At 33.7% G+C, this 26,657-nt stretch overlaps 4 protein-coding genes across 5 annotated transcripts; all 4 read left to right on the top strand.

Annotated features, from left to right (window-relative positions):
• Positions 1-817: 817 nt before the first annotated feature.
• On the top strand, positions 818-3,642 carry LOC121777191 (receptor-like cytoplasmic kinase 176). The gene is made up of 6 exons (XM_042174364.1): positions 818-1,176; positions 1,690-1,997; positions 2,106-2,241; positions 2,359-2,501; positions 2,584-2,707; positions 3,025-3,642. The coding sequence occupies exons 1-6, from the start codon at positions 1,125-1,127 to the stop codon at positions 3,441-3,443; spliced, it is 1,182 nt and encodes a 393-aa protein (XP_042030298.1). The 5' UTR covers positions 818-1,124; the 3' UTR covers positions 3,444-3,642.
• A 936-nt stretch (positions 3,643-4,578) lies between these two features.
• LOC121777190 (probable dual-specificity RNA methyltransferase RlmN) lies at positions 4,579-8,237 on the top strand. The gene is made up of 10 exons (XM_042174363.1): positions 4,579-4,836; positions 4,921-4,996; positions 5,088-5,185; positions 5,498-5,599; positions 5,696-5,782; positions 6,470-6,586; positions 6,739-6,842; positions 7,108-7,247; positions 7,360-7,496; positions 7,614-8,237. The coding sequence occupies exons 1-10, from the start codon at positions 4,633-4,635 to the stop codon at positions 7,806-7,808; spliced, it is 1,260 nt and encodes a 419-aa protein (XP_042030297.1). The 5' UTR covers positions 4,579-4,632; the 3' UTR covers positions 7,809-8,237.
• A 709-nt stretch (positions 8,238-8,946) lies between these two features.
• LOC121775841 lies at positions 8,947-12,139 on the top strand. Of its 2 annotated transcripts, none has more exons than XM_042172915.1 (3): positions 8,947-9,193; positions 11,247-11,434; positions 11,643-12,139. In XM_042172915.1, exons 1-3 carry the CDS (start codon positions 8,964-8,966, stop codon positions 11,852-11,854), a joined length of 630 nt encoding a protein of 209 aa, XP_042028849.1. In that variant the 5' UTR covers positions 8,947-8,963; the 3' UTR covers positions 11,855-12,139. The 2 variants fall into 2 exon arrangements, with proteins under 2 accessions (XP_042028849.1, XP_042028850.1); XM_042172916.1 differs by having other exon boundaries at positions 8,947-9,175.
• Positions 12,140-22,526: 10,387 nt separating this feature from the next.
• Positions 22,527-25,268, top strand: LOC121776555 (16 kDa phloem protein 1-like). The gene is made up of 5 exons (XM_042173736.1): positions 22,527-22,679; positions 23,014-23,124; positions 24,299-24,461; positions 24,552-24,687; positions 25,087-25,268. Exons 1-5 carry the CDS (start codon positions 22,607-22,609, stop codon positions 25,141-25,143), a joined length of 540 nt encoding a protein of 179 aa, XP_042029670.1. The 5' UTR covers positions 22,527-22,606; the 3' UTR covers positions 25,144-25,268.
• The last annotated feature ends 1,389 nt before the right edge of the window (positions 25,269-26,657 follow it).

The following is a 26,657-nucleotide window of genomic DNA, read 5'->3' on the forward strand; positions in this document are numbered from 1 at the left end:
AGATAAAGAAAAAATAAAATAGATGATGGAATAAAGTAATAGTGATTGGATGTTTTGTTTTTTTACCAAAAATAGCTAATGACTCAACTTAGTTGGGACATCTCAAAAAGAAATACGACTCAACTTAGTTGGGACGGAGAGAGTACTATATTCATATATTTATTTCATAGGTGACTATTCGATTTTGGATTCATTTTCTTACCCAACTTGAATTGAAAAGCCATTGTTTTGAAATTAAATTGAATTGAATCATCAAAAAAATCAAACTTGAAAAATCGAAATCCGAACTACGATCTGAATCGAAAACTGATTAGCATAAATATATTTAAAAAATGAAAAAATGAAACTCCATACATTTTTCTTGAATTTTTGCATAAAATTTTGAATACTATGAACCAATTAACATATACGAACAATTCTTATAATCTAAATATCATAAGATCCATTAATATAAACTATATCGAAATCCAAAAAATAAAACAATCAAATTTTTAAATTTCAATTTAATTCTGATCAAATATTTGATTTTCGATATTAAACTCACCCCTACTCATTACACTTTCAAATCCATTTCATAAAGCTGGTATGAAAGAGTATTGATTTATTAAATATACATACATTAAATAACCTCATAAATGCATTGTATATTTATAGAAACTCATCACACTTTCAATCTATTTCTCAGAGTTGTGATGAGGGAGTATTAATTCATTAGCTTTAAATACACTATTCATAAATGCATTGTAAATTTCTAGAATCACTTATTTTTCAATTATAAAAGTAAATTTGTTCTAGTGTAGACAAGTTGACGAGGTTGCAGAAATAATTGGGCATTGGTGAGAAAAGTCTGCTAAAATTTCCCCAACAAATTAAAAAAGAGAGAGCTATATATTAGATTCTCGTGATGCCAAACCGACTACACGTAGAGGAATTCAACCTATACATGTTGATGAATAGATAAACATGTTTTTCCCCTCTCATTTGTTTATGAAAAGTAATCGCTTTCACACTTTCGGGCTTCAAGTTTGGAACTTTCTAAACTAACAGCCCTTTAAGAAAAGATTTTGTGCTCCCATTTTAGATCAGTTTTCAGACAGCAAGATTCCCGAGTTTGTCTGAAAAAAATGGGTTCTTGCTTCAGTGTTAGAATAAGGGCTGATAGTCCTCGCCGCGATGGTTAGTCCTCTCTCTCTTTCTCTATCGTGAAATTGATGGATGATGTTGAAGTGATTGTGAGCTGCTGCTTTGATTTTGATTTGAAATTTTGGAGAAATTGATGAGATTAGTCCTCTCATATCAGTTCATGTGATGATTTTGTTGAAGATGGATTTCTTTATTTTCTTGGGAATTTGAGGTTTTTGTTTTACCTCTTAATTTTGGCTGTTTTTGTGGAAGAGATATTGTTAAAAATTGAATCTTGAGCTAGAACACTTCAATGGTATTGTTAAAGATTGAATCTTTAGCTAGATCACTTCAATTATGGTATGTTTAGGAGATATTATAGGACTTTGTTTTACTGTTTGGTTGTGGAGAATGTTTATTGATGTTTATTTATCTAAAATTATGCAAAATGGTAGCTTTTTTTTGATCAATTTTGATGATTTCTAAGTGATAAATTTGTTTTCCTACTTCAATTCAATTGAGTGTATATATTCTCAAACATAATGGTTCTTGTGAACAAAACTGCAGGGCTAAGTACTCCTAGAGATGGAAGAGAGACAAGCAGCAGGCGCTCGTCTTTCTCCCTTCCAGTGACCCCTCGTGGCGAGGGGGATATTCTGGAGTTTTCGAACCTGAAGATCTTCAGCTTCAACGACCTCAGGACGGCCACCAGGAACTTCCGGCCCGACAGTGTGCTTGGGGAGGGTGGTTTCGGGTGTGTCTTCAAGGGCTGGGTCGATGAGACCACGTTCAAGGCTGCCAAGCCCGGGACTGGAATGGTCATTGCTGTCAAGAGACTGAACCAAGACGGCCTTCAAGGCCACAAGGAATGGTTGGTGAGTGTCTATTACTATGTTTATATTTCAAGAACATTCAATATAGTGTCAAAATGTGACCTTTTTCTAACCCTTTAATTAATTGATTGATTGTCTCTTGAAATTCAGACTGAAATCAACTATCTAGGACAGCTTTACCATCCGAATCTGGTGAAATTGGTTGGTTATTGCTTGGAGGACGAGCATAGGCTTCTCGTTTACGAGTTTATGCCACGAGGCAGCTTGGAGAATCATCTGTTCAGGAGTAAGTTTGATGATGCATTCTTGCAATGAGTTTATTTTGGTCTTTATTTGTTGAAACTATCCCTCTCGTAGATGAATTTAGACCATTGATCGTTGTATGATTGTATGATTTTTTTAGGGGCTGCGCATTTCCAGCCGTTATCTTGGAGCCTGAGGATGAAGGTTGCTCTTGGTGCAGCAAAGGGGCTCGAGTATCTTCACAGCCCCGAAGCAAGAGTTATCTATCGCGATTTCAAATCATCCAATATTTTGCTTGATTCGGTATGAGGATTAGTTATGTAAATCTCTGTTTTCCGGTTTGATATTGTTCAAACCATTTATCCATTTAATGCATATTGTTCAGAACTATAATGCAAAGCTTTCCGATTTCGGCTTGGCCAAGGATGGTCCCATAGACGGGAAAAGCCACGTGTCTACGAGGGTTATGGGTACCTATGGCTACGCAGCTCCAGAATACATGGCAACAGGTAAATGAATAAGTCTTGATCTATCTTGGTTTCTAAGTGTTGAGATTTGTTAGTAAGTCCTTTTGGTAGAATCGTAATTATATCCGAAAAATAAATGTGCAAATTGTGACTCGACAGAGCCCCCAGACGTAGATGAAATGATTACCCAATATTAGTAAGGGTATTTTAGTCCTTTCTATAGAATCGTAATTATATCCGAAAAATAGTGTCAACATTGTGACTCGACAACCCCCAGACGTAGACGAAAAAATTAACCAATTCTCGCGTGTTTCCCTTGCTTTCTTGACACTAATGACCCGTTATTTTCCCTTCCGAAGGTCATCTCACATCGAGGAGCGACGTGTACAGTTTCGGAGTCGTTCTTCTCGAGATGCTGACCGGGCGGCGCGTCCTGGACAAGAACCTCCCCCACGGGGAGCAGAACCTCATCCAATGGGCGAGGCCGTTCCTCGCCAGCAAAAGGAGGGTCCTCCGCGTCATAGACGCCCGTATCCAGGGCCAATACACACCAACCGCGGCCCTGAAAGCGGCCACACTTGCAGTGAGATGCCTGGCCACAGAGCCGAAGCAGCGCCCCAAGATGAAGGAGGTGGTGGCCGCACTAGAAGCGCTTCAAGACACGGCTGTGGAGGGAACCGGCGGACCTGTGCAGCACCGGAGGACAGCGTACCGTGGAGGCGGGGCGGCCTCGTATCCGAGACCTTCAACTCCTCCTCCTCTGGTTGCATCCTTGTAACTTGAATTTGATGTTTTTGAGGAAAGAGGTGTGGAAATGGTGGTTGCAATTTTTCAGTGTTATTTGCTTGTAACACCATTCTTGGAAGCTCTTTGTACAGCCATTTTATTTGGGAGCTAAAAACCAATCTTCATGATAACTGTTACATGGTCTCATTCATTAAAATATGAGTACTTTATCTACAAGCAATTGGTGATAATTGAGTGATTTACTATGTATATATATGTTGATTTTTTTGGTCGTGTCACAATTTATCTCAGCTTAAATTACTAGCAAAATTAGTAGCTTGTGTTATGGTAAATACTAGCATTTTTGAGACGAGACATGGTGGTTAAATACAAGATAATTTTGAGAATCATTATCCCCACAAATCTCACAATCACATAAATTATTTTTCTTGACAATTTTATTTTTAGAGCCAAACAAACAAATCTTATAGAAATACTCCGTTTTTCAAATGTTATCTCTGATTTTACTATTTTTGTCAAACCATAAATTCTTGTCTACTAGTACTATAATTGTTAAGTATATCGCAAATTACATTATTATTACATCAATATAAAGCTATACTTCCATATCCAGGAAAGTGAAATATATTTCTTTTTTAAACATCTCAAACTAGGTGATGTATTTTTATTTTTAGAAAATTTAATTCTTATTCATTTTCTTATTTTATTCTCTCTTCTTTTTCATATTTTATTTTTATTATTTATTTAGTTAATTCATTAAATACCATTTGTAATAGAAGTGTCCAAAAAAGTTTGCTATTTTCTCCGTCCCTCGTTAATTGGCACCGTTTAACTTGACACGAGTTTTAAGAGATGCACTGGAATAAAATTTGAGTGGAATGATTTAGTAGAATGTGAAATCTATTATCAAAATTAGCAAAAAATTAAGAGTGACAATTAAGGACGGACGAAAAATAAAATTAGTAGTATCAATTAATGTGGAATAGAAAAAGTAAAATAAAAGTATGGAATAAAAAAAATGAGATTATATTCATTAAAATTTTCACGAAGAAGAAATTACTATTTTACTAAAAAAACTAATCATGTGGGGGTATAATTGTCTTTATCCGAGAAATGTGAGGTTTAAGAGATTTTGAAGGGAAGAAAAGAGTAGGGGTTTTATCGTTTTCAATCATCATCACCTCATCTCCACCATTCTGGCTCCAAATTTCTCCCTAAAAATGCGGCCAATGGCCGCCTTGCGCCACGCGCCAATTGCTCGTGCCGCACAATTTCGCGCGCTAGCAGTTTCATGCGGCATCGGAAGCCGGGAAACCGCCGCCAAAGTAGCCGCCGTACCTCCTGTCAGCAAGAAAATGGCACCAGGCGTGTTAATCGGCATGTCGGAGTCGGACCTCCAACAGCTCGCTCTCGAATTCGGACAGGTACGCTTCGAATTTTAAGTTCACAATTTGATACTATTATTCTTCCAAGCTGATGAATGAATTGTTGTTTGGATTCTGTGGCAGGACAAGTATAGAGGCAAGCAATTGCATCAGTTGCTGTACAAGAGGAAGATTAAAGAGATTCAGGATCTTAGTCAGGGTGAGGGGGCCTCCTCTAGTTTCTAGTATCTCTTTCATCCTGTTTTGTTTAGTATTGATTGAATTTTAATTTATTTATTTTATGTGTGAAGTGCCATTGGCATTCAGGAATGAGCTTCAGGAAGCAGGGTGGAGAGTGGGTCGATCGCCTGTTTACAAGGAAGTCACTGCTGCTGATGGCACTGTTAAGGTGAAGAAATTACTAACCTCATTGTTGATTGTACTAATTACGCTGTTAGATTTAGGCCTAATTTTCTGCACAAACAGTCGAGTAATATATCGAAGATTTCTGTGCTTATGCTTTGGATGGTTATATGTATACCTAACAACTAATGGGGAATGTCAATACCAAGATCATTCCCAAAAGAATCAATAATCTGAATTTAACATATGAAGCTACTCTTATTAAGTTCAGTTTTATCTTTTATGGTATGGTGTTCACAATATTTATGAACTCGTATTTATGCACACGATTCCCCTCCTCTCCACTTGTCCCACACAGTTGCTCTTAAAGCTGGAAGACAATAGGCTGGTCGAAACTGTTGGTATACCGGTTGAAGATGCAAAAGGCTCAGTTCGACTGACAGCATGTGTCTCATCTCAGGTAAGTTTGTGGGGAAAAGAGATGTAGTTCATGTCTCTTAAGGAGATATGCGGTTTGTTGTAGTGCACATTAGTGATCTTTCACTTGGTTGACCAGGTTGGTTGTCCGCTACGCTGTTCCTTCTGTGCTACTGGCAAGGGCGGTTTTGCAAGGAACCTTAAGAGCCATGAAATCGTTGAACAGGTTAGTTTATATCTATCCTTCATAGTTTTTAATTATATTCATGATTAGGTTTCTGGGAGGCGCTGCCAAAGCTAGTTGTCCTACTTTTCCTGTTTTTAGTATGTGTCATGTGTGATGTTTCATGTAGCGTGTTTATTTGATTGGTTGCACATAAGAATACCACAAGAACTCTAGGTCCCGTGTCATTTATCATCAATATATCTGTGCAGAAGAGGCATTGAGATGGAGAGTTCTTAGTGATTGGAATTGGCTCGATGCTTGATCTCATACGACTTTGTTAACATGTTATGTTAGTAAGATGTTCTCAATGGTGTACAGTTTCAGTTATCCTGTAGAAAGTGTCTTTAAGTTTAATCTCTCTAGGTAATAAGTGTGGCCTGGAATTTGAGCACAAGTGCACATTGGATGATTGAATGAGTCCAAACGGAGCTTAGTCATGTTTAGTTAACTTTCAGCCCATCAGCAGATAGTTGGTTCTAGTGTCGCCCTCTAACATTTGTGGTTAGTTTTGTGGCAAACCTCTTGGTAGTACTTCTGACAATTTCATTGTGTGCACTGTGCATTATTTTCGGAACTTGCAATTTCTTGCATACTTAGGTGGCTAATTTTGGCTGAAAATCTCTTTGAGAATAGAGTTTCTAAAGCTCTGTGTTGATATATTTTATCATTGACACACACACGTTCCAGGTTTTGGCACTTGAAGAGATCTTCAAGCGTAGAGTTACAAATGTTGTGTTTATGGGGATGGGTGAGCCTATGTTGAATTTGAAAGAAGTTCTTGAAGCACACCGTTGCTTGAACAAGGTCAGCGGCTTTGAGTGAACTGACAACCACATGTTTTTTTTACTTATACATTGCTTAGCTCGTAAACAAATGGACTAATTGAAATTATGATGGGCGGTGTGAACTGTCATTAATCCAGTTTTAAGCCTTTATTTGATCTTTTCTGGGGTTAGGATATTCAAATTGGGCAGCGGATGATAACAATTTCAACTGTTGGAGTTCCAAACACGATCAAGAGACTGGCATCTCACAAACTTCAATCTACATTAGCTGTCAGGTAACACATTCATCTTGATAATTTCAAACTGAATGATATATACGGAAGTTAATCAATAACGGTAACTTCATTGTGAGTATCTGACTAGTGACAAACTGTAAAATGACCGATCAAGTTTTAAGCTCTTCTCAAGGATTAATTTGAAGGCATTAATTTTATTTCTCTAGCTCTTACATTACAGTTGGAGAATATTCCAACTGATATACAGGTGTTTAAGATGTTTATATACTAACCCCTTTATATGTTTTCCGACTTTGGTTGTCAGCTTACATGCACCAAACCAGAAACTTCGGGAACAGATCGTGCCAAGTGCAAAGTCATATCCTTTGGATGCAATCATGAATGACTGCAAACAGTACTTGCTCGAAACCAGCAGACGAGTTTCCTTTGAGTACACATTATTAGGTAAACAAGATCTTTATTTTTCAAGAGCACTCCGTTACACTATGCTGGCAAAGTAACATATAATAACGCAAGTTGACCACGAGGTTGATTATAGTCTCCCTTTCTTTGGCAGCTGGAGTCAATGACACGGTAGATCATGCAATAGAGCTAGCGGAGCTTCTTCACAAATGGGGTCCTGGTTATCATGTAAACCTAATACCTTTCAATCCAATAGATGGCTCTGAATATAAGCGCCCCTATAGGAAAGCGGTACGTTTCTTTGCTCCATTGCAGATCAATCAGTCAAATCCTTTTATACGTCGCACATGCAAGTTGACCAACAGATTACCTGTATAACCGACACTGACAATTGTTACCATCACACAGGTCCTTGCATTTTCTGCTGCTCTAGAGTCTCGTAAAGTCACTGTCAGTGTGCGCCAAACACGAGGATTGGATGCCAGTGCAGCCTGTGGGCAACTAAGGAATGAGTTCCAGAAAGTCCCTTTGCTTGGTGATGCCAACATCGAAGAATCTGAACAAGTTGAAGAATCTGAACTAGAGATGGCAGTTTCCTCCTGATGCCTCAGAAAGTAACTGCTTATGAGGTTTTGCTAGTCTTCAACATGTTCTAACCTAGGCCCTTCATGATAGCGCTGAAAGAGCTGTGCGTGGAAAGCATACATTGGTTTGCCGCTCAAGGATGATATTCATGGCGACGAGCTGCACGGATTAGGCTCAAAATGTAGGTCCGCTGCTGAATTTATCAGTGTGTGAAATCCTATGACTTGTGAAAGGTTTTCAACACTACAATGTGCATTAGGTTACTCTGAAGATAAGCTTATAATGATAATGTTTGGCATATTATATATATGCATGTTTAGAAGCCACAACTTTGTGCAATTTGTTAGTTGTTACTTGGATTATCATTATTCTCCGTTTTATTGTAAAACATTGATTCCCCAACTTTGTTAAAATATTGGTAATAGCATCTATTTAGCACTATTTTCATTTCCATTCTCTTTACAACCTTAACGAGAACCGTGAGCTAAGTGGTTTAGTTTCTATTCCAATATTTTCAAATTGTGAATCAGTGGTTCAATTCAAATTGAAGAAAAACTGGAAAAAATGGAAAATTGGGGAAAATCATTGGTTGTGAACTGGAGCCCGAATAGCCGATTTTGGTTCAAAACTGAATCCGTGTTCCCCTCACGGGACAGTTCTAGTTTCGCCTTTCGCAAAACCAAATCTTATGCACCGTCATCACTATTACTACCACAATTTTAAACAATCATTCAAAATCTGACACGACTAAAAAAGTAGCAACACTCCCGTGTGCATGAAGGGAGCGCGGGTCCAAATCGACTCGGATCTAGGTTTGAGCCATATGACCCGCTTAGAGAAAAGGGAAGGACACGAGGACAGTGGAGGTCGGGAGGTGGCGATGGTATACATTGAGGAGGCAAAGTGGAACTGCGAAAGATAGCATGCGCTTCGAAGTCTGTCTTAAAAAAATCTGATAATTTCATAGTAGTATTCTTAAAAAAAACTATATGCATCAAATAAAAGTTCAATCTTGATGTTCTACTACTAAACTAAATTAAGTCAATTATTTTTCCTCCGAAATAATTAATTTAATTTAAAGCCAAATTATGAAATGACATTTATAGCCCCATCTCTATATTTTACCCTCTTCAGCTGAAAACACAGTCGAGGAAAAGCAGTCAGGCAATTACAATGGCGGGCCGAAGAGTCCTCTCCGTGCTCAAAAACAGACCGGCGGCGGCGAAACCGCCCCCAGAACCCGCGCCGCAGCCCTCCGCGGCAGCAGATGAAGGGAGATCGAAATCATGGGGTCGTAGAATAGTCTCGGGAGCATTACTTTGCTTGACAGGGGGCGTAGCTTTGAGTGCTCTTGATGACCTAGTCATTTACCAAGGCTGCAGCAGGTTCCTCTCTTTCTCTCTGTAAGGATGGAATTCAGCTAAAATCTTCCACGATTTTGTTATTTTTTGGTGCGCCTACTTTGAGATTACCTTTTTTGCCTGGTAAATTGATTGGGTTTAGGTTTTTGTGCTGAAAAATCGATAGCCGCGACTATTGTTATTTGGTTCTATTTGATTTGGTAAATCTGCGTAGCTTAGTTCTAAATTGATGCATTTTCATTGTGGCGTGGAAAGTGGGAACTTTTTGTGTGATCGTAGGTGTTCCTGTTAGGGTTTAAGCTCTTAAATTAATCTACTGGTTACAGGGATTTTAATTGAACCGCTTAGAAAAGCTGCAATGAGTGTTTCAATTTTTCACTTACTAGATGGATTTGGTGCAGTTGTATCCAAGTTGAATGAAATATCTAGACTAGAGTACCTTCGTGTTTGTGCATAGTTCATTACCTTTTAAATACAGGATGCTGTAGTGCTATTACTCCTCTTCTAGCTTTAAGTATCTTCCACAATTAGTGTTAAACTGGAAAAGAATCTGAAACACTTAGTTCATTTGGTAATACAATCTTTAGCAAATTAGCTTGATGTGTTCTTAAGCAGCCTGTCTGATGTATGCTGCAGTTTCTCTTTTAATGTATGGTATATTAATTGAAGCTTGAAATCAATTTTCCATTAAAGAATGTTTTGGTTTTAGCCAGTATTGTGAAACCAATGGATAAGAAAATACCATTAAGGAATTCTGCATATATTTGCAACAAGCTCTTCGATTTGTCTTAATATCTGCTGCGGTTGTTGATTTCAGTGGTCTATAATTGTAGAACTACCAGCAGTTTGTGTTCATAAATGCTTTTGCATGTAGTTACAAAATATGGGTGTATTTTCTAGAACAAATTACTCATTGTTCCATCCTTGTCTTACCTCACTTAACACAAACGGAGCTTGCAACTTCACCAACTTACATCATGGATTATAATTTTTGTATTGTCCCTTAAGAATGATGGAGTCATTCAAGAGTGAATGGGTAGATTTCATCGTCTTGGAGGCATTTGGTCATTCTTTATTGGATGTTATATGCGTACCAGGATGCCTATAAGCTGAAAATGCCTTTCATGTCTTAACACTTGCTTTGCCAAAAGACTTTTAAGAAAATGGAGAATCAAATGTGGTTGGTTGTTTCTGGTTTTTACTTTCTTATTCTTTTTCTTTTGTAATTTGATTGTATTTAGGTTTTGTGCTGAAATTGATAGCTGGAATTATTGTTCTCTAGTATTTGATGCTACTTAATTTGGTTTATGTGGTTAATTTGTTCGGTGGATATTAATTGTACATCGCTTTTTTCACTATGTTGTGGATACTGGATAGTTGGAATCTATTAGGGTTTTAGCTCTTACATTAATCACTATTGGCTACTGTGATTTGAATTTCACCACTTATAAATAAGCTGCACAGTAGTGGTTCAATTTTCTGGACTAGCCTGATTTGGTGCAGTTTTAGACTGTAGTTATATCATTATGTGGGACAGTGGGAGTGGGACTGCAGTATGTCCATCCATTAGTCTGCATTGTGGTTTGTGCCTTCAATCGCTAATTTAAAGTACCTGCTTAAGATTGATCAAGAAAAGGATCCCCTGTAATTGCTTAGATTTATAATGTTGGTCTCTAATTGTGTTTTCTCTATGCTATAGCTAGTTCATGTGTTGTCCTTTTTAGTTTCTGAATTTTTCGTGGAAAACTTGAAACAAAAACAATATTGAGTTCATTATAGTGAATTTGTCGCTATCAAAGCTCAAGGGACCTTGAGTCCTTGAAAGAGAAAGGGCGGGAATGATGTTTGTGGAAAGGAGTGGAGACTGGTCTGAATTTGCATTGTTTGTTTTCTATCTTTGTGAATAGCTCCAATTGTTGATCTTGTTTAAATTTTTTAAGCTGGATATGTTCTCTAATATATGATGCTGGGGAGACCGGTGAAAACTTCCCATGTTAATGTGTTTAAATATCTGTGGATAATATGCCTTACTTAATGGAGTAGTATTATTTTGTTTTGGTCCGTGGTTCATTTTCTTGATTCTCAACTGTTGCAGCAAGGCAATGGAGAAAGCCAGCAAGAACAAGGCAATAATAGACGCAATTGGGGAGCCAATTGTGCGAGGTCCTTGGTATAACGCATCACTTGCTGTAGCACACAAGCGGCACTCTCTATCTTGCACCTTTCCCGTCTCTGGACCTCAAGGCTCTGGAATATTTCAGCTGAAAGCAGTATGCAATGAAGGTTTGTCTCATTATAAAACTTCATGTTTAAGAGCTTTAAGACCACGTACTTTGATGAATTGAACAAGTTTGAGCTTGTATGGTCATGTAATTCTTCGTATTATATTGTCAATTTAGTTCATCACCCTAGGTAAACGCCTTTTCATTTGATAATCATTGCCTTGACATGGATCTTATGATTCTATATGATCCCATGCTGTGTTGAGCAGATCAGGGTTTGTTTTCCATCTTGCGTGCCCGTGACTGGGAGATCCTTATTATGGAAGCTCTCCTTCACGTTCCTGGCAACGATGAGAAGGAGCGAACATTCCGAATAAATGTTTCAGATGATCCCCCTCTCGAATGCAAGTCGTGTGTTGCTACTTGCCCTTCCACCCCTACCCCTCAACCGCCACCAATTGCTCATCAGAATCAATCGTAGCTGCTTATCAAGCTTTCTTACTGCACAATTCACTCATATTTTCTTTATCTCAATTGGTATCTATGTTATCTTCCCTAAAATCTCAGTTTTCAATAATTATTGGGATTTTGATAGTTAGTGAGAGAGATTTTGGCGAAATTTGTTTCGGTAGGCAGACCATAGTTGCAACTTCCATGAATAATTACAGATGATGAAGGTTAGATATTCGATACGCCTTCAATTTTATCATAATTTTTATCAGATTTATCCATAACTGTTTAATAATAGTGTCCATTTTTTTTGCAATTTACCGAATTACATCTAGATCTGTGTTCTATATGTAGTACTCCTATTAATTTTTTATTATTAGAATTTCAGTTCAACATTGGAATAAAAATATGGCATATATTGCAAGATGAGATGACCTATTGCTTTCCTTCCAAAAATAAGTTGATCAGTATTAAGAGGTTTAAATTAAAAGCTGTTTTTTAAAGTATGTATCACACAAAAGCTTAATGGGAAGTCTGATTACAAATTTTAAGGCACAAAAGCTGATTAGATTAGATACTACATAAGCTGGCAATAAACATTCAAGAAGAGACTATCAGCTAACGCCTAACAGTCTACATGAAAAGCTGATTAGTTACTACTAATAAAAAGCTAAATGAAATAAAAACAAGACCATTTTCATTTCTAGACTAATTCAATTATGAAGAAAACCTGGTGTGTTTCGAATTCCTTTCCCACAGCCATTTCTGCCGAAGATTTGAACAAACACGCGAAAATATCAACACATCGCGCTCTTCTATTAGTTGTTATCCTCCGCAAAATTAACCCAACCCTCTTCAAACAAGACTTCTCCATTTGCTTCTGCAAGTCGTCACCTCTCCTTCCCTTTCCATGCTGCACCACTGTTTTTGCTTCAGTGTTGGAACTTAAAATTTTTAGTTGGTGTGAATTAATGTTGCAGTAAATGTTTGGCCATAGTGTGAAGATAGAACTGTACCGGCGGTTACGGTTTTGAACTAGAACCATGAGAATTTATCTGAACTGAAACTGTCGATTTTAGAATCGTGGTTCGGTTCAAGTTCGAAATATTTTGGTGTGAGGTTGATTAGATATCACAAAAAAAGCTGACCAGCTACTCTTCGTTAAGTAGTCTAGGCTACAAAAGTTGATTTGATAGTATAAATAGCCCAAACACAAGCTCTTTCAGTTCTTAAAAAAATAAGCAACTAAATATCATAAATTTTAATGTGTAATTAGATAAAATAAAAAAGAGATGAAAATAGTACTCTTTAATGAAAATGAAATATATAATCCACATTATTAATGATGTGTAATTAATTAAAAAAATTTCATATTTAAATTTATTAATACAGATACATTCATTTCACATTAGGCATTTAGGTAAAAAGGATATAAAAGTGAGGGAAATTTATCGGCTTCCTCATATCAATTACAGGTAATCAAAGCATAAATTATCGTTCTATCTTAGGACTTGATACTTTTTGCATAATTATCCATTTTATAGTAATGTTTTGCGTACCGTGAAGAAATCAAACCGTGTAGAAAGTAAGGATTCCGATTAAATAATTTAACCGTTACGAAATAGCAAACCCAGAAGCAATATTATCAATTCTATTATCCAAAAATACATAAATTACCGGAAACATAGAATTTGCCTGCCTCTTACAATAACTCATAAAGATTGAGTTTTCTCAAGAACAAAACATTTAATGTCAAATTTCCAGTTTATACATAATTCCAATTGAAGTAAAAAAAATAAACAAGAATCATTCCAGTTTATGCATAATTGCAATTGAAGTAAAGAACATAAATATTCAAGATACTATCAGCTATTAGTCTATCCCACAAAAGCTGATTAGATACTAGTAGTAATAAAAACAGATTAGATACTAAAGTACGAATGAAATACTCCTACCAAATGACATTTCAAAGGTCATTGTTGTTTTGGTTGTTGCCAGATTATTTTAAAAGATAGTACTAAAACAAATTATAATTATTTGAGTCGTAATTCTACGTGCAATTAACCTTTTATATCTTCATTTCTACTCTATTTTCAATTCCATCAAGTCAGCAGCATATAAAAAGAAGATTATAAAGGAATAGATAATCTTTAGATACTAAACAAATGACTCTGTTTATAAGAAGAGGATACTAGTAAATCAAGTGCAATAACTTATTTTTAATAAAAATACAATAAGAATTAGGGGTGTTTGAGTCACGTTCGGAACCACCAACGCTGCATACCATTAGCCATGTGCGCATTCCCGGTCAATCGGTGCGTGTTCCATTTGAAGCAATGAAGATGCGTAAATGGGGGTCGAGAGGAAGGCCGACATCCTCGTACCTCTTGTCGTACAATGAGTACCTAGAATTCGTATTCGATTTAATATAAATTGGCGAGCATAGTCCAAATAAAAATGGTAAGTAAATATTACTCCCCCGTTTCGCCATAGTTGAGTCATGCTACCATTTCGGGAAGTTTCTTCATAGTTGCGTCATTTCCATATATGGTAACTTTTTTCACTCTCTTACTTTATTCTCTCTACTTTATTCACTTTATACTTTATTCTTTCTACCTTTTCCTCTCTCTTACTTTTTTTATTATTTATTTAACACACTCAACATTCCTTTCTAAAATTCCGTGCCGAAAAGTTCCGCCTCAACTATGGCGGCGAAACGGAGGGAGTACTAGAATACTAAATTTTTAATACCTTTCCCCATTGTTGTAGCTTGAACTGTACCTATGAAGACCTCGACCAAAATTGGAATTCCGACTTTGATAATTTGGAGGTGTCTCATCTTGAGAAGGCACTTTCCTCTACACAATAAATGTATACATATGCGATAAAAAAAAGTATGAAGGTAACATAAAAATGTAGTGGTGAAACACTCGCACGGAAATTTGAGAGTTCGTTTTCATATATCAATTTATTACATACTCCCTCAGTCCCATTAAATATGAAACATTTGATTTCTGGCACGAGATGTAGTGTTATTTATAAGTTATTGAAGAGAGAGTAAAGCAAGAGAGGGGGGAAAATAGAGATGATGTTGTTTCCATTTTCGGAAATGCTTCATTTTGAACGGGACAACCTTAAAATGAAAACGTTTCATTTCTAATGGGACAGAGAGCGTATTAAACATGAGAACTAATTTCAAAAGACTAATTTATATGGATATATTTTATTAATAAAAAGTTTTTTTGCTCCTAAGTCAAGTCACCAAAAGACACGTTATGTATAAAGTCGTACCTTCAATGATGATGATGATGAGAGGGCTTTAGAAGCACTCGGATTGAAGCCACTTGGTGTATTCATTTGATATGGACTTCTTTGAGTAGTACTAACCGGTCTATGTAACACATAAATTAGTTTTAATTAAAATTATAACTTTAGCTAAACATCAACATGCTATATATGATTAATAGATACATATTAATATCGGATTGAGAATGACACATATCAAAAGTTTAGTTAATATAACCACCTTGATTATTAATATAATTAGTGTTGCACATATGTTTTTGCCAATTTGTGCATAAAAAGTTGGCGAATAAGCTTAAGGGTTTGGGTAAATTTAATATGCTCATGCATGCATAATTCGTATTTATACATCTTTCTCAATTCTCATGTTGATGAACTCCCAGGGTTACCTAATTGGAATAGGAGATACAACAGTTGCGCCATTATTTTGCATTTGTTGAGCTGCAATATCATTTAATAAACCAGACATCGAGCTTTCATACAATGCCTGCATGCAAAAATATGTGAATTCTAGAAATAAGTTTATTGTTTTAACAATTTGATGAGGATATACAATGAGATCAATCCTATAACTAGCAAATTTACCTTGTGAGCTGACGTGGCAGGGTTTGTCCAATTATTGGAGATGCCAAAGCCATTGGGTGTACTCAATGGATACGATAAACCTTGGGATGTCATTGGCCTACATTAAAATTAAGTAAATCAATTACTAATTAATTAACAACCATCTTTAATTTTGAGTACAAATTAGGGGTGTGCATTCGGGTTTCGGTTCGGTTTTTTGCCAAAACCGAAAAACCGAATTTAGTTCAAAATCCAAACCGAACCGAACCCGAAAAATCGAAAAACCGAAAACCGAACTTAAAAACCCGAAAAAACCCGAACAAAACCGAAAAACCCGAAAAAAATAAATATAATATAAATATATATTTATATATGTGTATTTTATTTTATTCTATATATACTAATAGAATATTTATATATAATATAAAATTAATAATACGTATAATATATATTATATAGTAGAATATATTAAAAGAATATATATTATATATAATATAATATATTAAATTAAATTAATAGAATATATATATAATTCGGTTTTTCGGTTTTTCGGTTTTTTTCTTCGCCCGAACCGAACCGAACCGAAAACCGAAATTTTTTTATTTTTAAAACCGAACCGAACCGAAAAACTGAAAAAACCGAACCGAATTTCAAAATTTCGGTTTGGTTCGGTTCGGATATTCGGTTTCCGGTTTTTTTGCTCACCCCTAGTACAAATCATAATACGACATGCGGACTTAATCTTAGTTCTCATTTATTCAATTAATATTTTGTGTCACACAGGAATATTACCGTGCGAAATCCAAATTTTGAGCACGAGGCACCGAATAAGCATTGTGCATGCCGGTATTTACCATTGCATCAATTCCCGAGCTTTCAGATGGTATCTATCATAAACATGGCAATCAAAGTGTCATTTCAGTGTTTTGAGCACGAGGCACCGAATAAGCATTGTGTATGTCGGTATTAATTTACCATTGCATTAATTCCCGAGCTTTCAAATGGTACCTATCATAAACATGGGAAAATTTGTTTAGGATAAAGTTACAATATAATATGGTTTCTTTAGGTATTAGTTATGATATTTGACAAAACACACACAAAAGCCCACACAAGACACAACATTGCACATCAAATGTTGCATTACACACTCACAAAAACTCACAACATTGCACATACAACACACAAGGATTTATATATATGTCTTACAAGTGTTTGTGAGGATCCAATTTGCACCCCTCCATTTGTAGATGGAGATTTTGAAAATTGAAATTGAGGATGTATATTTGACAATGATATGTCACATCTATTCACCATCTCATCATAGGGTGCTTCTTCACCAGTCATCATTGCAATATTAAATGGTTGACTCGCTTGATATCTATTACAAAATCATAATGAAATAGGTTAGTTAAATAATAATTTTAATAGTTTCAATTTGATAATTATGGGATAGTCGAGAAAAATTTTAAAAATTATGAATTTTATCAAAAGTTAATAAAAATTATAATTTATATAGCAATGGTCCTTATATGTTGAAGCAAGAGAGCACTTACATCTGATGATCAAATGGATGTAAATGACCGTAGGCTGCAGAGATATCTGTATTTCCTCCATAAAATTGTGACAACATTTTCCCCTTCTCATAAATAAAATATTGAATTCATCACAATGCTTAATATTTAGTTATACATTGAAAAATAAATATATAAGTCCATGTGAAAAAAAAAATAGTGAAAATTTACCTGGAATGGACCTCCTGACAGTTGTGTCTGCCTGCTTTGTGAAAAATTTGGTGCATCCTCAAAATTTGAAGTTTGATATTGACTTGTTTGAAGGATGCTACAAATTTATTTAAATAATTAAACGTATGAATAATATTATGTTTATAAATATTATACACATAATATTAAACTGTGTCTAATCATTAATTTATATTTTTTTGTTATTAATTACCTGTATGTCGGTTCTCTTTCAACAGAGATATCTTGTGAAGATGATCCTTGCTCCATTATGTCTGAGAGTACTATATATATACAAAAAAAAATTATAAAATGTTATTCGCAAGATTCAAATTCTAAGCCATGACAAATGTGAGAAAAATACAAAATTTTGTATGTAATACGTATAACATATGTAGTAACTTCACTTTATTTAAAATTTTAAAAAAAAACTAATTTTGTAAAAATAGTGAGAAAAGGAAATCATACAACATTAACAATTAATATCTACATTAATATAATCTATCTTCAAATAAAATACATGTCTCCTTTTGATTGTTGAAAATAATCAAATGTATATGTGCGGATTAAATATCATAAATACGAAGTATTTATTGAAGCTATATTGTTCTTAACATGCGTGGCTTACACTCTTAGATTAGACACGGACTTATTAAATTGATCAGCATGCATCAAAAAGCGACAAAATTAATCAATTCGCTATACGACAACACCGAAACATAATAAACATTAATAAATTAAAGTGTGCATCTATAGATTAATTAATATAAAACATTAATTAATTTACATGCTCAATATTACTATTACACTTCAAAACTACTCCTACTAAATAAAACAATATTGGGTCTACCTAAAAATGAAAATCTGCATCTACAATCTCATCATGAATCGACATCAGATGCTAAACAATAACTTCACTTTATTATAAATTTAAAAACAGAAACTAACTTTGAGAAAATAGTGAGAAACTTTCAGGAATCATACAACATCAACATTAATTATCTATATAAATATAATCATCTTCAAGTAAAAGTACATTACTTCTTTTGATTGTTGAAATTAATCAAGGATATATGTGCAGATTAAATATCATAAATATGAAGTATTCATTGAAGCTACACCGTTCTTGACACGTCTTACATTTTTTAATTAGACGCGAACTTATTACATTGAACACGCATCAAAAAGCAGTCAAATTCATCAACTCGCTACACGACAACACCGAAACATAATAAACATTAATAAAATTAAAATGTGCATCTATAGATCTCATAAAGAAGCGATAATAGTTCATTTGATTACTACACAACAACAAAATATAATAATCATTAATAATTCAACATTTGTGAGACTTGTAGACTTTAAATCTTCTGAATCACCAAAATTAGATCTACAAGCCACAGATATTATCTGAGATATGATTAAAATAAATATAAATTAACACAACATTCATATAGAAATCAACCAATACCTTTGTAAAGCAACTTAGTGTTGATTTGTTTAAAGCTCTTCAAATCCCCAAAATTGTAGCATTCACTTTTGCGAAATAAAGTGAACTCACATTTACACTTCCTTAAATAATTTGTAGATACTAAACACAACACGGACTAGGTAAAATGAAATTTAAAAAAGCAGTAATTAATAATTTGTTTTTGGTAATAATTAATAAATTTTTCATGCTACCGTTTGTGTAATATGGTCAGTATTATTTATGGGTATCCAAATATACATACAATAGCATTTAATTTTTGTAATTTGAAATTTAAATTTCTATTCCCATGAAAATAAGTAAGTCATTATCTCTAACACTACCTTATATTTGACCAAAATGGAAGGGCTATTAAAGTGAAATTATTTGAAATATTTCGGCTTTTTTTTATCATTTTGAATTTGTTCTACAGTTTAAAAGGCCAATAATTGAAAAAGGCATACATATAACTTTCATGAGCCCAAATATTATTTGCAATGAGCCCATTTATTAACCAAATAATTTTCTTGTTTGGAGCCCAACTGTACTAGTTTCAAAATCGTAAAACTTAAAATCAATTATCATGATTAAACTATTAAACCTCTCCAAAATAATCGTCACGTTTAATTTACTCTTTATATATTTATAAATTAAAATTACTACTCAAAGACAATTAATAGTCAATAATCTTATTTTTATTATGATTTGTTGACAAAATTATCATTTTTCATTCCAAATAATATGACTCGCTATTTGTTCTCTCTCTTCTACGTTTTCTTTGTACTACTATTTATCTATATTTAACTAATACTACCTCCGTCACTGAAAATTTGTCCCATTTTTCCATTTTCGTCCGTCCCCCAAAATTTGTCTCATTTCACTTTTTATCATTTTTTGCAGTGGACCACATATTCCACTGACGCATTCCTACTCACATTTTATTATAAAACTAATATATAAAAGTAGGACTCACAGTCCACTAACTTTTTCAACTAATTTTCCATTACATTTCTTAAAACCCGTGCCGGGTCAAAGTGAGACAAATTTTTGGGGACGGAGGTAGTAATATTGAAAGCATTTCTCTCTCTAATACTTTAACAATTTAATATTAAAATACATAGTTGGTATTTTTATATTCTATGTAGATATATATGTAAAAAAATCTTATAAATTTGATATTACACTATAAAATATGATACTATTTACACAATTAAAATTTGTTATAACATGATAAAAGCTTTATCACGATTTAAATCTCAATAATAAAATTAAAGTTTAATATTTTTCTAATTGATAATAATAATTAAAATATAATTTTATTTCTTATTAGATAATCCAACCCACACCAATTCGGAATCATCAGGTTCTTATTGAGTTGACCCAATAATGACACAAATCCAATAAAGCATGGCCCAAACTTATTAATTTTGTGTTTGATTATCATATCATATAAAAAATTATCAGTCCTATGCACATCTATATTATTAACTATTACTTCTATCATGCAACTTTATCCTATATAATTAATTCGAAACAGCAAAAATAAAGCAAACTAAAAATTGAGTGCATCGCTAATAATTAACTCTATCTCGATGTGCTTTAATTGAAGGTCATACTCCACCAAAGACCCTAATTGCATATAAAAAATGAATCAAAAATGTAAATGACGATGGATCCAAATTCAAGTTTCTACTTTCTACAAATATTAAATTTCACGAAAAAAAAAATCCTTAGCTCCACTAACTTTCTGTGAAATTGTATGGTCAAGTCCAGCCTTTGGACTTTTTTATAACAAAATAAAACGTAAATCCAACATATAAATTCCCAAATTCCCGGGATTAGTCTATTACTATTAACTTACGCATGCAATTAACTAACGTGTTTATTTTATAGTCAATTCATTAATTAAATTAATTAAAGGTGTTTAGTTGGACACGACGTTAATTTTGTTGGAACTCACTCAACATTTATACACATTCACCGGCGTACGTCATTACCTCCCCGTATTAGGTGGATGATTAAATAATTAATACGAATTGTAATGCAAAATTAATTAAATAAGAAAGATATAGAGAAAAAATAAGACGCACCTCATTATAAAACTTATAATAAATCAAAAGAGCCTATTTTCATTTAATGGACCAACATTTAAAAGCGATACCAGTACTATTTTTTTGTTGATAGATGAAGTATTTACTAATAATAATTAGTATAACAATAATATTAATTAGGTTAATGTTCTATGTGGATTTGGTAGAATTATTTGCTGACCTGTGAAATTTAAAGATCTAATTGGTTTAAGTGCAATGGCACCTCATATTCGAATGGAATGAGTTGGATTTATTACATTAACCAAACTTGACGCATGTGCTCGTATATTAATGAGATTATTAATTATGCGAATATATTTTATATACGATAATTGCATTTTCGAAAATATTTATATATGTACTTATGCTTTATATTGAATTTATTTACTTTTTGTGCACATTGAATAACCTCATTTCCCTCTGAAATGGCCTCTAAATCATAATATCTCATAAATGGACCTCCCATTCTACTATAGCAGATTTAAATCACTTTTTTTAATGATATTACAAGTATTCAATTAATATTTTCAGCTATTTTCTTTATATTCAAAATTTGTAAACTAAGGTAGTACTCTTTATTTATGGACGGACGAGTATATATAAACCACAGTTGGACTAAAATATTAACCACACTTGGAAAAGAAGTATTTGGTGTGAATATTTTAAATATATATGAATATTTTTAAATAAAATGTTACTATTATGTCAGCCTATATGTAAAGACACAGACAAATACAATACCTGCCATGGGCTTTGCTGTCCAGCACTTTCAAAGGGATGATACGCAATCTCAAATTGTCCAAACTTCACATTCTTATATACTACTTGTAATATCTTTAATTTATTTTATTTTTCTATAATAATATTTCTCAATGATGAAGCCTTGACACCTTGTGGAGTGAGGATGGTTGAACGATCTCACTCTCGATTAAATTCGTCGTCTGAGGTTGCCGATCCCACTGCACAGCGACTTTCGTTTTTCAATCGTCATTTATTGCCGGTTACACCTCCACAACGACTCACTTTAGAGGGAAATTTTAAATTTTTGGGTGATAATTGGGAAAATTTGAAAGACAATGTCAAAGCATATGACCGCTAATCAAGACTAACGCACATAATCAATTTGAAACTTCTATTGTGGATAAAACATTTTATAAGATTTTAAATATTGAATTAACTAGGTTAAAATGATTAATTAGAATGATATTTAACTCTGTCAAAATATAATTTTTCGTCAAATTTTTTTAAACCCTTAAAAATGATCCAAAACATACTGTTTAGAGTTAGAAGTTTATAACACTAAATTGTACACGGCCAAATATTATTTTGGCAAATGTATAATATCGATTTAGGACTTAAGTCATTAATTTAACATAGAAACATAAACATATATTGACCTGGTTGGGAAGAAAACGAAAAACACGTGGCACGTTTGTCTTCTTTAGTAGAACCTCTCTTAATATATATACACCTTTATTATGAATTAATCCAAACATTCTAACCTCAACTCCCTTCTATTTTTCCCAGAATCACACATTCAAACACACACACACACACACAATATATATATATATATATATATATATATATATATATATATAAAGAGAGAGAAGAAGATGATGATGATGAGAGGAACAATGGAGGTGACGGTGGTCGGCGCAAGAAATCTCCAAAACACTGAATTGTTCGGTATATTTTAATTTATGAAGTTTCTCTATGCAAAACGCAGTAGGATCATCTCCTTCGTCGTCCAACTAAATTATCTCTTTTTTTTTCTTTCAATTAATTTAATATTTGATAGGGACCTAGTTTGATTAAACTGTATCTATATTGGGAAATAGGGTTAATTGCTTTGACCAATGCGTATACGTAGCTATGTTAGGACATATTTCCAATTTGCATTTTTTTTACTTCATTATTTTAACATTGAATTCGTTATTAATTTTATTTAATTAGTTACTCAATATAATAATAACCACCACTTTTAAAATTAATATGTTTATTAACTAAGTTAGTGGTGCAGGTAGGGTGGATCCGTACGTTGAGATTCACTACAAAAATCAAGAGCAGAAGAGCACAACCGGACGAAGTAAAATATCCAAATCTCTCCTCAGATTCTGTGTCTGTCTCAAGGGTAAGTGCATATATAATAATTTAAATATTATTAGCATCACTTATAATAATGAAATGGGCAAATTGCCATAAAAATGATTCCAATTGTGTTCAATAGTTTGTTTCGCAACGTTAAAAATAATTGAAATTATGTTCAATCCCATGTGAAAATTTGTTCAACTGGACATCACGTCACCACTGGTGAGTTAAACGATATCGCCTATTCGTAATCAAAGAAAATGACGTAATACTTAATATGTTATACGCATGCGACTTGATTTTTTGGCCGTGAGTGAGATAGTTGCGGAAAATCTAAATTTCACGTTTTTTCGTCAATTTTTAAAGTTGTGTGCTGCACCGAAATTCGATCGAACTTTGTTATTTTTCCAACCGTTAATCCTAAGAGCATTAGCAGTGGAGCGCCCTAAGGGACATCCTAAAGCCCGCCCTATGCACCGCCACGTCAGCATTTTATCTTCCTACCCTTCCACCTGCAGTGGGACGCCCTATAAGCCGCCCTAAAGGCCGCCCTATAGGTTTCACTATTGTTTTGTTAATTAATTTAAATGTTTTCAAATATGTCGGACTATTCGAACTTGAGTATTCACCGGAATCCATTTTATAGTGTAATTTGAGTGTGGAAAAGTGAATGGAAAGGTTACAAATGAAGGTGGGGTAGGGGGGTATTTATATAATAAAATTTTCAGAATTAAAAAATAAAAAAATAAATAAAAACAAAAACGCGTTGCATCGTCCGCGCCGTCTTCCGCGTCGCCCACAGTGGGCGGACGATGCCCTATCGTCCGCATATCGTCCGCGGACGACCTATAGGGCGTGGATGATGCATCGGGCATCGTCCGCGCACCCACAGTGGACGGACGATGGCGCGCCCGAGGCATCGAGTGGCCTATCGTCCGTCCCATTGCGGATGCTCTAAGAAATACTGACACTACGTTGATTTTTTAATTATAATGAAAAAAATGTTGAATTGAAGATCTATTATTTATATTGTACACCACAAGACAAATAATTTAGTTTCATACCTCCGTACGTCATATCATAACTAACTCGTTACTTTGTGCTTAGTAAATTAAGAAAATTGTGTTTTGTATTAAACAAATACGAGCTACTTATGATGAAATGAGGAGTATTAATTGTTTTGGAGAAATGAGTTTAATTCAGTGAAATCATCATAGGGCAAGGCAGCAGGAAAGCAGTGTGGAATGAGAAATTTAAATTCAAGGTGGAATTAAAGAAAGATATGTCTAAAGAAGAGAAGAGGAAACAACAACACAAACTCATCCTCAAAATTATGGACCAAGACAACTTCACACTAGATGACTTCCTTGGCCAAGCCACGTAATTAACCCTCTTAATCCCATCTTCCCAATTAATTACTTTATTATTTTGATGAATTACTATATATATAACAAAGTTGTGAATTTGCAGTGTTTATGTGAATGAGTTGTTGGAAATAGGAATGGAGGAAGGCAAGGCTGAAATGCCTATTCAAAAGTATAGGGTTGTTTCGAGTGACAAAACCTATCGTGGTGAAATTCAAGTTGGTGTCACTTTTACCATGGATGTAAGTCATTTTATAATTTAAAATTTTATTATTATTTGTATTTTTTTTCATTAAATTGCCCATACTATTTTAACAGGTATCATTATAAATGGTTTGAAGATAAATTATATGATAAATTGATGCCTGATTTTTTTGCTTGATTTGAAGATAATTATGCAAATATCTAATAAAAATATAGTAGTATAATAGTTTTCTAAGTCTGAAGATTATTTATTTAGAAATTAATATTCATGATTCGATTTAAAGTGTAAAAGATATAGATATTTCTAATTACCTTATATTACAATCTATATACGTTTATTACTAGTTCTTCTAAATTACTCCACTCATTACTTTTTTATTGAAACTCTCTCGATTATATTTTTTGAATACTAATATGAAGTTGTTTTTGTGGTGCAGAGGGAAGGCGATGATCAGCAAGAGTTGAATGGTCGCAAGAAACTTAAAACTAGCTAGTTGTTTCCAATCTCTTAGTTTTGTACTTGCATATCGATGTTGTGGTTTATTTGAATGGATTAATGGTATTTAATTAAATATGGATGTGGGTATATGTGAATAAGTAGTCTTTGTTACCTCTTCTAATATTCGGTCAAGTACAGTTTATTACACAAATGAAGGACTAGTAGTTTCTTATAGTAAAATTTAGAGTAAAGGCCAAAATTGGTCCTGAACATATAGCCATTTTACGATTTTGGTCCTAAACATTATCTTTTGGATTTTTTGGTCCTGCACATATGGACATTTGATCATTTTGGTCCTCCGTCAATATTTCCGTTAAAAACTAACGGTCAACATTATCTTTTGGATTTTTTGGTCCTGCACATATGGACATTTGATCATTTTGGTCCTCCGTCAATATTTCCGTTAAAAACTAACGGTCAACATTATCTTTTGGATTTTTTGGTCCTGCACATATGGACATTTGATCATTTTGGTCCTGCACATATGGAATTTTGATCATTTGGTCCTCCGTCAATATTTTCGTTAAAAACTAACGGTCAACGGCCGATTTTTGACTAAAACAATGGGTTGGGTCGGGTCGTGTTTGGGTCGGGTTTGGGTTACACGTTAAGAAAAAAATAATATTTTCTTAAAATCTAAGCATAATATTTTCGTTAAAATCTAAGCATAATATTCTTAAAAAATTAATTAATATTTTTTAATTAATAAAATTAAAGTATAGTATTTTTTTAATTAATTTTTTCATGAATTTGAAGAAAATATTATGCTTAGATTTTATTAAAAATAATTTTTTAATTATTTAATTTTATTATATAGATTTAATATTAGTATACTTTAATTTTATTGTTTTGATTAAAAAATGATTATTTTAATTTGGTAATTTTTTATTTTATCGTGTAATATCATGTTTAAATCGTATAATAACATCATGTTTTAGTCGTTATAATATTTTTAATCAACAAAAATAACTAAAAATTAAAGTTTTATAATTTTTTAATTAATAAAAAATAATTATTTTTTTTCTTAACGTGTAACCCAAACCCGACCCAAACACGACCCAACCCAACCCATTGTTTTAGTCAAAAATCGGCCGTTGACCGTTAGTTTTTAACGAAAATGTTGACGGAGGACCAAAATGATCAAAATTCCATATGTGCAGGACCAAAATGATCAAATATCCATATGTGCAGGACCAAAAAATCCAAAAGATAATGTTGACTGTTAATTTTTAACGAAAATGTTGACGGAGGACCAAAATGATCAAATTTCCATATGTGCAGGACCAAAATGATCACATGTCCATATGTGCAGGACCAAAAAATCCAAAAGATAATGTTTAGGACCAAAATCGTAAAATGGCTATATGTTCAGGACCAATTTTGGCCTTTACTCTAAAATTTAAAGCCACAAAATTTCATACATTTATAAATCTATAATATATATATAATTGGTACAAATAAAGACATCAAGCTGGTTTGCCCGAGAGGTTAAGGGGGAAGACTTGAGAT

Source organism: Salvia splendens, chromosome 18, assembly GCF_004379255.2.
Source record: "Salvia splendens isolate huo1 chromosome 18, SspV2, whole genome shotgun sequence".
Classification (NCBI taxonomy): Eukaryota; Viridiplantae; Streptophyta; class Magnoliopsida; order Lamiales; family Lamiaceae; genus Salvia; species Salvia splendens.

Excerpts from the sequence above, each read along its gene's own strand:
- LOC121777191 (XM_042174364.1), top strand. The coding sequence starts at position 1,125 with ATGGGTTCTTGCTTCAGTGTTAGAATAAGGGCTGATAGTCCTCGCCGC. Across the intron at positions 1,177-1,689 it reads TGATAGTCCTCGCCGCGATG|GGCTAAGTACTCCTAGAGAT; the intron begins GTTAGTCCTCTC and ends ACAAAACTGCAG. Across the intron at positions 2,502-2,583 it reads CCAATATTTTGCTTGATTCG|AACTATAATGCAAAGCTTTC; the intron begins GTATGAGGATTA and ends CATATTGTTCAG.
- LOC121777190 (XM_042174363.1), top strand. The coding sequence starts at position 4,633 with ATGCGGCCAATGGCCGCCTTGCGCCACGCGCCAATTGCTCGTGCCGCA. Across the intron at positions 4,997-5,087 it reads GATTCAGGATCTTAGTCAGG|TGCCATTGGCATTCAGGAAT; the intron begins GTGAGGGGGCCT and ends TTATGTGTGAAG. Across the intron at positions 7,248-7,359 it reads CTTTGAGTACACATTATTAG|CTGGAGTCAATGACACGGTA; the intron begins GTAAACAAGATC and ends TTTCTTTGGCAG.
- LOC121775841 (XM_042172915.1), top strand. The coding sequence starts at position 8,964 with ATGGCGGGCCGAAGAGTCCTCTCCGTGCTCAAAAACAGACCGGCGGCG. Across the intron at positions 9,194-11,246 it reads AGGTTCCTCTCTTTCTCTCT|CAAGGCAATGGAGAAAGCCA; the intron begins GTAAGGATGGAA and ends CAACTGTTGCAG. Across the intron at positions 11,435-11,642 it reads GAAAGCAGTATGCAATGAAG|ATCAGGGTTTGTTTTCCATC; the intron begins GTTTGTCTCATT and ends TGTGTTGAGCAG.
- LOC121776555 (XM_042173736.1), top strand. The coding sequence starts at position 22,607 with ATGATGATGATGAGAGGAACAATGGAGGTGACGGTGGTCGGCGCAAGA. Across the intron at positions 22,680-23,013 it reads CCAAAACACTGAATTGTTCG|GTAGGGTGGATCCGTACGTT; the intron begins GTATATTTTAAT and ends TTAGTGGTGCAG. Across the intron at positions 23,125-24,298 it reads ATTCTGTGTCTGTCTCAAGG|GGCAAGGCAGCAGGAAAGCA; the intron begins GTAAGTGCATAT and ends AAATCATCATAG.